Here is an 11,803-nt window from a genome sequence, read left to right as displayed (position 1 = left end):
GACAGCGATTAGCCGAACCGGCTCATACCAGCCCTACGTCATGAATATTTTAGCAGATTCAAAAGTAGGCGGCGCCTCGATAGTTTAAAAAGGGGTAAAATCTTACGAGTGACCACAGGGAACCTTAGAAGACTAGAAGACGCTACTTCGACACATACTCGGTATACAACAAGTCTCGGCAAAATGGGGGTAAAAGTTACATCTGGAAGTGGACAATGCTCAGCATGGAAAGACACTACTGTCCAAGTGCAGGAAACAAATGTATCTTCATGGAAAGATTTGGCTGTCAGCGTTTCCAGCCAGAGGGGCCTGAAGACTGAAGTCTCCCGGTCAAGTCTCCTCGCCTTCCGCCTATACTTCATCGGGGTGACGGTGCTGGTGTGTGCCGCTGTGGCCGTTGCCATCCTCGGGGTGTCTACCACGGGGTCAGCGGGGATACCAACGACGCGCTCCGAACACCGGCGGTCAGCCGAGGAGGTAAGATTAAACTCAGCCATCACAATTGCTGATAGTATTACTCAATATGGATATATGAGATACAGAATGTCTGTTTTTGTTGGCTAGTGCAAGTCTTGATAACTCTGCAAGACCATGTTGTTCTACCACCAGTAACCTCTGTCAAACAGTAGGAAAATTGATAGGCCGATGAGTCTACGAGCTATGACATTTTCAGTTGCAATACGCCCTGTGTTCCCTCAATAATCGCGCGATTTTTAGGGATCGGCCGATGTTCGCAGGTCACCGAACCCCGTTTAAAGTGATAGAGCAGATTTTGTGGGCGAAATACGCTCGATTGTCTGGCAATGTTGAAATTCAGGGGCTTTCTAGTGATCAACAAATTTGGCAAGGTTAGTCAACTATGGCAGTAATAAATGATATTTCATTATTGCTAATTCTTGATAGAGGACTAACTGCAAATAACATAAAAGGGGGCACAAAATAGTGCACAACAATATAGCATGTGTCTACTCTAGTCTAAAAGCTAACTCTAAATTCTTACGTATCATGTTCGACTTCTTATTAACAAAAGGTCAACATAGGGGTGGGTGGGTTGGTGAATTCTTGAGTACGAAAGGAATCCAGGATTACATATCTATACATTATGTGATAGCCAATATGTCCGTTTAATTGAATGCATACATCAGGTCTCGAAGTTACATACAGATTCTTAAATCTGTTAGAACTGTCCCAATGAGATATGTACTTAAGTTCGGAGGACTACAAGTTGAGACACAGCTGGCCTACGGTTCGGTGACCTGTTACAAAACTTAGTGCTAGTCGACCCTGACATTATTACACTTAGTTGAACTCTAAGTATTTTTGTGAATTATTTTGTCTATTCTCTTGTCTCTTTCAGCTCAAATCAGCGTTAGTGTTTTTTTTTTTGTTTTTTTTGTGTTCTGGCAGTTTTTTTCCTGTTCTTACTAGCGTTTTTTGTCACGTAAAAATCACAAAATAACTTCGAGTAGAAAGCAGAATGTCACTGTGACCTCAAATCTGACCACCCCTATTGGTGTCACTGACCGGTAACAAAACCTATGGCTTTATCTGCCCTGACATTATCGCACTCCATTGAACTGAACAAAATACAGAACAAACCCGGCGTATTGCTTCCAGGTCAGTAGCGCCTTGTGTAGCGACGTCGACCGAGGGGGAACATACATTCCGTTGTTTGTGTTTTACAGGTGGAATTGTCCCTCAGTTAGAAACTTGTGTGCATTTTGCAGGTGGTCACACCGTTACGAATGTTTTTCAGGTGGAATAGTTCTAGTTTACGGGCTTGTACATGCATGTGTTTCAATGGTGGCGTTGTCCTTTATTTTAATGTGTTATGTGTTTTTATGAGCTTTTATGTGTTTTACTAGTGGAATTTTCTCTTAATTATGAGTTTCTTTTATTTGTACACGACGTGTAATTTTCCATTGTTTACGAGATTGTCTGACGGGTTGCATTGTTCTTGTTTACGAGCTTGTTTGTGCTTTACAGGTGGAATTGTCCCTTGTTTACGACCATATACGTGTTTTACAGGTGGAATTGTCCCTTGTTTATGAGCTTGTTTGTGGTTTGCAGGTGGAACCATCCATTGTTCACCAGCTTGTTTGTATTTGACAGGTGGAGCTAGTACGCCTTAGCGACGACAAAGCGAGAGAGACCGGGGCGTACTGTCTGGATGGTACCGTACCGGCATATTACCTTATGAGAGGTAAACATGTCATTTGCATCATATGACTATAGATATTATTCTTTGAATTCGTTTTTCTAATGGTTACGATTTTGGTACTGCCAAGGACACATACACAGAGCTAGATAGAATCGTCAGTTGGGATTCAGAGAGTCTTGGACTAATTACTAGTATTACAGACTTATAAATGTAACAGTGCTGTTATTGGCATCTTTTAAATTGCGTTTTATATGCAAGTTTGAAATGTTGTTGTGTCCCAAAGTTTTGCTACACAAATATAGACAAGGCGTTCTCCTATCGAGTCTCGTCCGTGTATTATACAATATATCTTAGAAAGGTTCTGCTTAATTTGTCAGAGGATTTCATTTTTGTGGTCTACGAGCCAGCTGTCATTCAATCAGAGAATCGGCGTACCTAGGTGATTCTGTGATTGGCTGACACCTGATTACAGGTCACGGCCTCAAAAGTGGAAACCTCATGAGCTCAGCCAGGTTTCGCAGAGCCTAAATCCCAACTTAGGACACAAGTGAGACTCTGTGAAAGACAATGAGACTATTTCTTTTGCTGCTGAACGAAAAAAAAACGGAAATCTTTCTTCTTCCTGAAGGATTTTCCGGCGGTGAGGATAAGTGGCGAATCTTTCTGGAGGGAGGCGGGTACTGTGAGAGCCTTGCCCGCTGTTATGCCCACAGCTTTACCGAGTTCGGCACGTCCAGAGTTCTCCGGCCTGTCCCTGCCGGCCTCGGGGGATTCCTGTCCAACAATCCGGACTTAAATCCGGAATTCTACAACTGGAACACAGTGTTTATACACTACTGCGACGGCTCTAGCTTTACAGGTACATGCAAGAAGTTAGTTAGGTTCGGTTGGGCTGGGTGGGTTGGCTGGTTGGTTGGTTGGTTTGTTGATTTGTTTGTTGATTGGTTTGTTTGTCTGTTTGCTGGTTGGTTCATTCATTTCTTTATTTCTTTTCAGGCAACAAACCGGAACCGGTGACCTACAGAGGAAGGACGTTGTATTTCCGAGGCAGCCGGATCCTTGACGCCATCTTGAATGAGCTCCTCGAGAACAGGGGACTTCAAAACGCAGAACGGGTGATCCTTGCCGGCAACTCAGGTTAATTTATTCGTCCAAACATAAATAGAAATGTACCAGTCCGTCATTCTTTTTAAAGCCATAAAGGTCCTCATTCAGAAGCCATATCAAACTTTACCGACAAAACAAAATCAGTTTTTACTCATAAAATGTATTCATCTTAACTACTGTCCACTACAGCTGGGGGAATGGCTGTGTTCCGCCATGCTGATCACGTGAGAAGTATGCTGCCGCCACGTGTCCAGTTTGCAGCATTACCCGGCTCTGCCCTGTTCGCGTGGGATCCCAGCCTGATCGAGAGGTTCATCGTACGTCATGCAACCCTCCACGGGATGTTAGGTAAATACTGATCTCCCATAATGATGGGATGCACAGCTCTATAATGATATGTGAAATCTTTCATATTTCTCTGTGAATAATTTCAAGAGGTTGCTGAATTGCTGGATAACAAGATTCTTGTTACAGTAACCTTTTGCCACCTTCCACATGATCGTGAATTCTGACTGGTTCATAATTGGTACTGCAGCTAAGGTGTTGCTGGTTATAGGTGCGGTTACAAACAGACGGTATCCAAAGCGACTGTATATCTGGATCGTTAATAAAGAACCATTCATATGTCTTTCAAATACACTGAGGTCAGAGGTCAGGAAGATGGCTGCCCATGCTTTTAATTGTGTGAGTAGGATAGGGTTTTAATTTGCTGAAAACCAGTTTCCACTCAAACCATTGTTGTACATTGTGTGATTGTAAGATTGCTAATAACTTAGAGAATATGCTATTAACGATTAATTGCCGAAAAGTTTAGCTTTAGAGTGATTTTGGTCCTGTATATCATCCCGCTCGCATTCACTATGTGCAGATGGGGAGGGCGCCATTCTTCCATTACCTCTGATTTCTCCCTGCCCATGCATGTTTGTACCTATTGATCATAAGTAGTCTCATGCAACGGCAGTATTGATATTGATATTAAGTTAGTGGCTATGCTTAAGTGAAACATTGTTATTTGACAGCGCCGGGTCAGCGGCTGCGTCACTACTGTAGTTAATTAGATTAACTGTTTTGTATTGGTGTTTAAGATATTTGTGGTTAGCTGTTTGTAACATTCTATTATCAGATTCTCAGAGTGTATCCATATTTAGCTTATTCTAGCATCAGTCTGATTTGCCGGAGTACCGCAGTCATATCTCACTGGAATGCTGAGTGAATATTGTCATATGTGAGTGGTGAGCTACTTACTAGTAGGTTTATCTTGCCTCACTGACCAGTTTATACAAGCAACCAAGATGTGTTTCCCAGCCTGTGTCAGGCCACAGTTGTACTGTGAATCGCATAAGAAAGCTCGGAGGGGCACACGGGGAGGTGTGAAAAGGAAGGAGAAACACTGTCGGATAAAAACTGTAGTTGGTAATAGAAGCGATCAGTATCATACTTCCGGTAATCTGTTGCCAGATAGGGACAGTACAAAGTCAAGTAGCAGTGCACATGTGAAATGTAAGTCTCTACCCTCTGTATTATTATCAAATGTAAGATCCTTTATGAACAAGAAAGATGAACTAGAAGCCATCTTAGTAAGCTACTCAGTACAAATTGCCTGTTTAACTGAAACTTGGACTAACTGTGACATCCTCGATAATGTAATGTCAATGTCTGGTTACCAGTTGTACAGAAGGGACAGGCAGGGACAGAGAGGGGGTGGAGTGGCAACTTTCATCTCACTGGACATTCCTGCGCGTAGACTGTTAAATCTCGAGTGTAATGAACTTGAAGTTATGTGGATCCAACTGCGACCACACTGGCTCCCAAGATCTGTCCCGGTGCTGTTTCTCGGTGTGTTATACCATCCTCCAAGGAGAAACAACAAAGAGGGGATTAACGAACTGACCAATTATCTCATCTCCACAACTGACTATATTCGCAGTCATCATCCCCACGCTGGTCTTCTACTATGCGGTGACTTTAATGGCCTACCTCTGCGACAACTTCTAGCTGCTCATCCCGTACTGAAGCAGATTGTCAAGCAGCCGACTAGGGGGTCAGCCACCTTGGACATTATCTTAACCAATCTGGCTCATCATTATTGTGAACCGAGGATCATCCCGCCGATCGGGAACAGTGACCATGCTTGTGTTCTCCTTCAGCCCTGTGTTCCTGTTGTAAGGCAGACATCTGTGAAAGTGTCCCGCAGACTGATCTCATGCTCCAGGAAGAGGGACTTTGCCGTGGCCCTTGCCATGCTGGACTGGTCTGTTGTTTTTGAGTCAGCTTCCGTGGAGGAGAAGGTTGCTAAGTTCTACTCCATCGTTATGTCTCTGGTAGACAGCCACTTCCCTGTCAAGACCAAGACTGTACAGACAAACGACCCTAGTTGGATTACAAGCAGAGTTAAACGGGCCATTGCTAGTAGACAAGCTGAATTTCAGCGACATGGTAAGTCTACTCTGTGGAGACGTCTTAGAAACAAGGCACAAACCACAGTAAGACAAGCTAAAAACTGGCACTACCGGAATCACATCCAAAACCTGCAGAGTGAAAACCCTCACAAATGGTGGAGCTTTATCAACAAAGAACTTGGTCGCTCACGTGTGAACGGTACACGCGTCACCATAAACGAGCAAGCGGATGGGCAAGTGGCTGAGAAGGTCAGTGAACGCTTTGCTGAATCCTGGTGCCAGAGCCAATGTCTCCACATGTTCCCGCTACCTCTTACTGAACCTGGCCCGGACCTTTGCTCCATTGGGGAGGTTAAGGCTCTCCTGAAAGCCATTAACCCCAAGAAGTCTTGTGGACCAGACAACTTGCCCAATTGGATTTTGAAGGAGTTTGCCGATGACTTGTCACCAGTAACTACTCACTTATTTAATGCTTCTTACCATGAAGGCATTGTACCAGCAATATGGAAGTCAGCCAATGTCGTCCCAGTGCCCAAGTCTGCTGGATCGTCTGACGTCAGCAACATGAGACCGGTGTCTCTCCTGCCCGTCATGGCTAAGCTACTAGAAAAGTGCATCCTTAAAAGACTGCTCCCATCGCTACGCGCAGTTATTAAGAACCAGTATGCTTACATGCGTGGATCGTCTACTACAATTGCTCTTGTACGCTTGGTCCAAACATGGTTGACCGCCCTGGACTCTAATAAACCAACCTTAATCCGTGCCATCTTTGCCGACATGAGCAAAGCGTTTGATCGTGTCGATCATGCCCTGCTACTTCAGAGTGTGGTGAACCTCCAGCTTAGCTCGAGAATGACATCATGGATCCACAACTACCTAATGGACAGAAAGCAGAGAGTTGTCGTGAATGGAGACCGGATCGGAGCTCCTGGCGGACACTGACTTCCGGTGTCCCACAAGGGGGAGTTATCTCCCCGTACTTGTTCCTACTTTTTATGAGTACCCGGCATACAGTTTACCAGGACACTCTCGACGTGGGTTATGCCGACGACGTCACACTGTCCAGAATTCTGCTGGCACTGAAGGCCGACGAGGACACGACTGTGGAGGAAGAGTCGTCCAATCTCGACTCTTGGGCTGGTCGTCACAGGATGATCCTTAACGGCAAGAAGAGCATGCAGCTTCAAATTTGCTTTTGCAAAAGCATTCCGACGCCACCTACTCTGATTCTAGGGGGGGAAGCAGTACCCGTCGTGGAGTCAGCTAAAGGTCTAGGATTCATCCTTGACAGAGGTCTAACCCTCAACGACCAGGTTACGTCGATGGTGACCAAGGGCTCACGCAGACTTTACTACCTACGTGTCCTAACCAAACAAGGCATGTCGGTGTCCGACCTTGTACAGGTGTATACGGCCCTGGTCAGGCCCGTACTTGAGTATGGCCATGTTCTCTTAGTCGGTTGCACCAAACAACAAGAACAGTTAATCGAGAAAGTGCAAAGGAGAGCACTAAAGATCATCTCTCTGGGTGGCAGGAGAAGTGTTCCGGATTTGCCCACACTCAAGGAGAGACGTGAACTCGCTGCCATTAAGCTACTCAAGCAAATGATGAACCCGGATCACCCGCTACATGACATGGTCCCTCCGGTCAGGTCAGAGGTCACTGGGAGGTCACTTCGAAGCTCATGTAGTATCTCGGTCCCAAAAGCAAGGACCTCCAGACTGCGCAACTCATTCCTACACTATACAATCAGACTGTACAACAAATCAATGACTGGTGCCTAAGTGTTTTATTTGTCTATGCACTGTGTATGTCATGCGTACTGTACATGTTGTCTAGTCGTTGTAAGCATTTACTCTGAGTCACATTGTAAAGATCAACGGCATTCAGAGATGCTTCTGCTAAGAATTAATCTCTGTAAGGTTGATTTTAATTGAATAAAGAAAGAAAGAAAGTAAATGAAAATACACGAAATACAGTGCAAAAGCATGCGGCTTATCAAAATATCTATATTTATCTATTGCAGATGGACCAGATTTCCCAGCATGCACAGGGGCCTACCCACAGAGTGAGCGCTGGAAGTGTCTCCTACCGCAGTTCGCCGTGACGCAGGTCCAGTCCCCCATGTTTGTTCTTCACTCTGCCTACGATTCCTGGGTTCTTCGGAACATCCTCGGTATCGACTGTCTTACACAGGCGTGCTTTGATGTACGCTGGCGGTGGACAACCCTACAACTTCATAGATACAAGCTTTGGGGACTAATCGTTAGGCTTAGCGCCGGACAAGGAGCTTATATACCCAGCTGTACCGATCACTTTCTGCTAGAGAGCACGGCCTGGAATAGGCTAAACATGAATGGTAGAACCCCCATGGAGGCGTTCGCTGATTGGCTGTATGGACGATCGACGAGGCCAAAGGAGATAGAGAGTAACACAAACCTTAACCCAACTTGTTAAGAACTTTTCATCCGAACGACAGTCTCGTTCATTCATGACGATGATGATATTTATCTGAAAAAATGTGTTCTGCATATTAAGTAGATCTGAATAATCTTTCTACTTCAAAGATCAGTTATGGGTATGTCTGTGTAAGAATAACCATCAATCAGTTCTATGATTTTCTTTTCGTTATACATACCTATTCCTTTATTTGGATTTAACTTTAAGTTGAACATACGTTGTTTTTCATATCTTTGTATATCTTGTTTGCGGTGACTTGCGCACATGTTATGTTTGGCTATGTAAATAAAGCAAACTAATGAAGTACAATTTTATAATGTTTAATAATAAAGTTTATCAACTGGGCTATCGTTTTGGTATCAGTTCCTGTGTCAGATTTCACGTTTTCATCGTGAAGACGACGATGCAACTGTTAAGGTGTATCAACCCTACAGCAATAGACACAAAGAGTATCCTCCAATTGAATCCCATTATCAACGATTTAGAAAATAGTATTAAACCCCAACGATGTACTTAGAAAAAAGATTGATTTTTTTTTTTAAATTGTGAACAACAAAACTATACAATTCGCAAGAACACGTGTTTAAAATATCAGGCGTCTCTAACTCTCGCGAGTTTACGTTCTGAAGTGATTGGTCATCAGTATTGATCATGAAGAAGTTCAAAGTGGTCGTTAGAATTTTGATCCGTGCATGCCTTCATGTTGGAGGAAAGTTTAGCATTGTACAAATGTACTAACAAACCGCTTGTCTTTTTGGGCAACATTGCATGCATGCGCAGCTCACGTCTGTTTTGCTAGGGGTCGCTTGTGTACAAGCGACAATGCGCTTAGGTTCATTGGCACATATAACCAGATGACCTGACCTCAGTATCATTACACACCCTTTTAATAATCTCTTCTAGGAAAAATAAAAGGGCATGGAAACCAGAGATTCCTTCCTATTGAAACGCAGACTTGAATTACATCAAGTAGGTGGTAGAGTGAACCATGCCTTTAGAAAAGCGTCTGTGAAAGAATTCATTAAGAGATCTAGCAATTAAAAAAACTACTGTCTTCTGTGTGGCTTTTTAGTACGTATGCAAAATGAGACAATTGTTTATGTCGGTGTGGAGAGAGATCTAAGATTACTTGGCGGATGTTGCTTTTTTCAGCGTCTATTTGTTTCTATAATATTGCCTTCACCAAAATATTATCAGGTGCCGTGACATCCGGGTCCTACGTGCATTTACGAGGCTGTATCGACGTAGGCTTAGTTCGGTGGCGGAGAAAACAACGTTAGCAGGCACAAGAACACTAGAGGAGTTACATACAATAATGACAACAGGCAATGGCGATATCACACGACCCTAAGGAGCCTGCTAGCGGGGCTAGTACGTGATACCAAGACGGTGTTTTTGGAGAACAGACAGAAGACTCACTGCAACTACGGACAAAGGTATGGTACAGATCTGTGTTCGTCTCTTAGACGCTGTTTTCCATTAGATCTAGATTGCGATTGCTGAGGTGAATTGAAAATTGGACGTCAGTAGTTAGATCTATGTTACCCTTGCTTAGATATATCAAGGACGTTATATTGGATATATGTTACCCTAGCGTAGATCTATGTTACCCTTGATTCATAGTAAAATCATAAAATCTACGTCAGGTCTAACGTGTAATGTATAAGATACGCATTGTTTGACGCCTAGTTTCTCCTTTGTTAGTTCCTGGTACAAGTTGTTTTGTCGACGTGCTACCTATCTGTAAAGATGTGTTGATTTAAGTTACTGTAAGCCCTAATCATTCTTTTAACGAAAATATGCATACAAGACGTATAAAGAGGTGGAAGCAGTATTTCGGTCAATGACAATGTAAAATCACTCAAGAAATTCTTCCAAAACTACTACTTGCCATCCTTGTGACGCTTTCTGAAAAATCATATTATCTTTATGGGCATGTACACATTATAACCACTGCGGCATCCGGGTTAAGCTAAGGGCGCAACCAGCCGTACGTGCAATTTGTCCGTACGTTTTCTTGGGAGGCCACGTCTACCACGTATTTCTGAAAACGGTCAGGATGTATAGGGCAGGCGCGTCGCCCGTACTGGCACGTACGGGGGCGAATTCGCAGTCCGATGACACACAAGGTTTTGTCTGCACATTAAGTTTGACATCGTGTCTGCGTGCTCCAAAATCCGTCGGATTCCCTACGAGTTCGTACGGAGGCGGTATTTACCACGTACGGATAAAAAAAAATGATTGCCCACGTTTTGGCACGTAGACAGTACGTATTCGCATGTACGGTTGGTTGTATCCTTAGCTCTATATATAGCTTTAGAGAGGGCGGTGTATGCCGTTTTGACCAAAAAAAAATGTCAACAAGACTGACAGTTACGAGAAGTGAGTTACAGATCACTAGAAGTGTCGTGGGTAGGGATAAAAATGGACAAAATGAAATTTTCTCAATTTTGTTTATTTTAACATACACGTAATCACACACACACACACACACATAACACGCACACACACACGCATACACATACACACACTCATATGCACACTCACACATACACACAAACACTGACACACTATCATATTCGACCTTATTTCTCAACATCTATCAAATGTTACATTCTCGAGCAATCCCTCAAATTACACAGTGACACATAAAAAGGCAAACACATTATTGAACAATTTCTGAATAGCCAATATAAATTATGCATAAACTTGAACCATATACATTTGGCTAATCACACTAAAGCTAATGAAATGATCATCGGATAAATTTCTTCATGAAATATTCATAAGCAGTAGGCATGAAATGTGGTCTGTAAACATGTACAGAGAAAACGTGCTCTGAAGACGAAACAGTAGCTTAGCTTAAGCCAAAAGTGCGGGTCTACTCATGCGTATATATTCAAGTCCGTATGATAAGGTCCGTGTGGAGTTCTTGGCCTCGCTGGAAAAATGAGAAAAATTGGAAAAATAAAAACACATAACATTCCAGATGAGTTAGCTGGCCAAGGAGTATGGTCTGATCTTTCTAGTAAACGTAACATAACGTAACGTAACGTAACGTAATGGCCTTTATTGCACATTCATGCCCTATAATTAATTCTGTTTTCTTTAGCCAGGGTAGCCCAACTCAGTGTATCACACTGCTTTACAGTGGGGCCCTATCGGGCTAAGTACAGACATATAAATACAAAAGGTCGTAATACAGTACACATGGTGACATTAAGATGGTTTCTAAGACTAATCTAAAACTATTCTAATAACATTACATTTGTTCGGCTTTTTCTCGTTTCTTAGTAATGTTAAAAATGTAGCTTGAGATGTGTTTAGTTTAGTTGAAGTTTGTGGTCGGTTCTTTTCGGTCCAATATAGGCAGGCTACTTAATAAAAGTATGGCTTCTTCCCCGCAAACTTTACCAAAACCAACAAATGTCAATACGCAAATGGTTCCGTTGTCTGCGCCTTCATGTTACGGTTGACTTTGTGTGAAGGTCACAGTCATTCAGCCGATCATCCGGGTGATTAGTTGTCATGGCAACGGAAGGGTAGGGACACAGGCATGCGATAGGTACAGCTCACGGTATGTGCATTTACCTGGCAGCTGTGTTTAGTATTATACCTAACAACGACAAGGTCAGGATAGGAACGTGAGATCGTTCCAATTAAAGGTCTGGTGCGA

General features: G+C 43.2%; 1 protein-coding gene across 1 annotated transcript; it reads left to right on the top strand.

The window, feature by feature from the left end:
• The first annotated feature begins 1,913 nt into the window (after nucleotides 1-1,913).
• On the top strand, nucleotides 1,914-8,430 carry LOC118403603 (pectin acetylesterase 8-like). Its single transcript, XM_035802372.1, has 5 exons — nucleotides 1,914-2,203; nucleotides 2,790-3,020; nucleotides 3,158-3,298; nucleotides 3,458-3,616; nucleotides 7,694-8,430. Exons 1-5 carry the CDS (start codon nucleotides 2,197-2,199, stop codon nucleotides 8,122-8,124), a joined length of 969 nt encoding a protein of 322 aa, XP_035658265.1. The 5' UTR covers nucleotides 1,914-2,196; the 3' UTR covers nucleotides 8,125-8,430.
• The last annotated feature ends 3,373 nt before the right edge of the window (nucleotides 8,431-11,803 follow it).

This window comes from Branchiostoma floridae, chromosome 16 (genome assembly GCF_000003815.2).
Source record: "Branchiostoma floridae strain S238N-H82 chromosome 16, Bfl_VNyyK, whole genome shotgun sequence".
Lineage (NCBI taxonomy): Eukaryota > Metazoa > Chordata > Leptocardii > Amphioxiformes > Branchiostomatidae > Branchiostoma > Branchiostoma floridae.
Note: the sequence above shows the minus strand (reverse complement) of the source record. Positions and strands in the feature narration are given on the sequence as shown.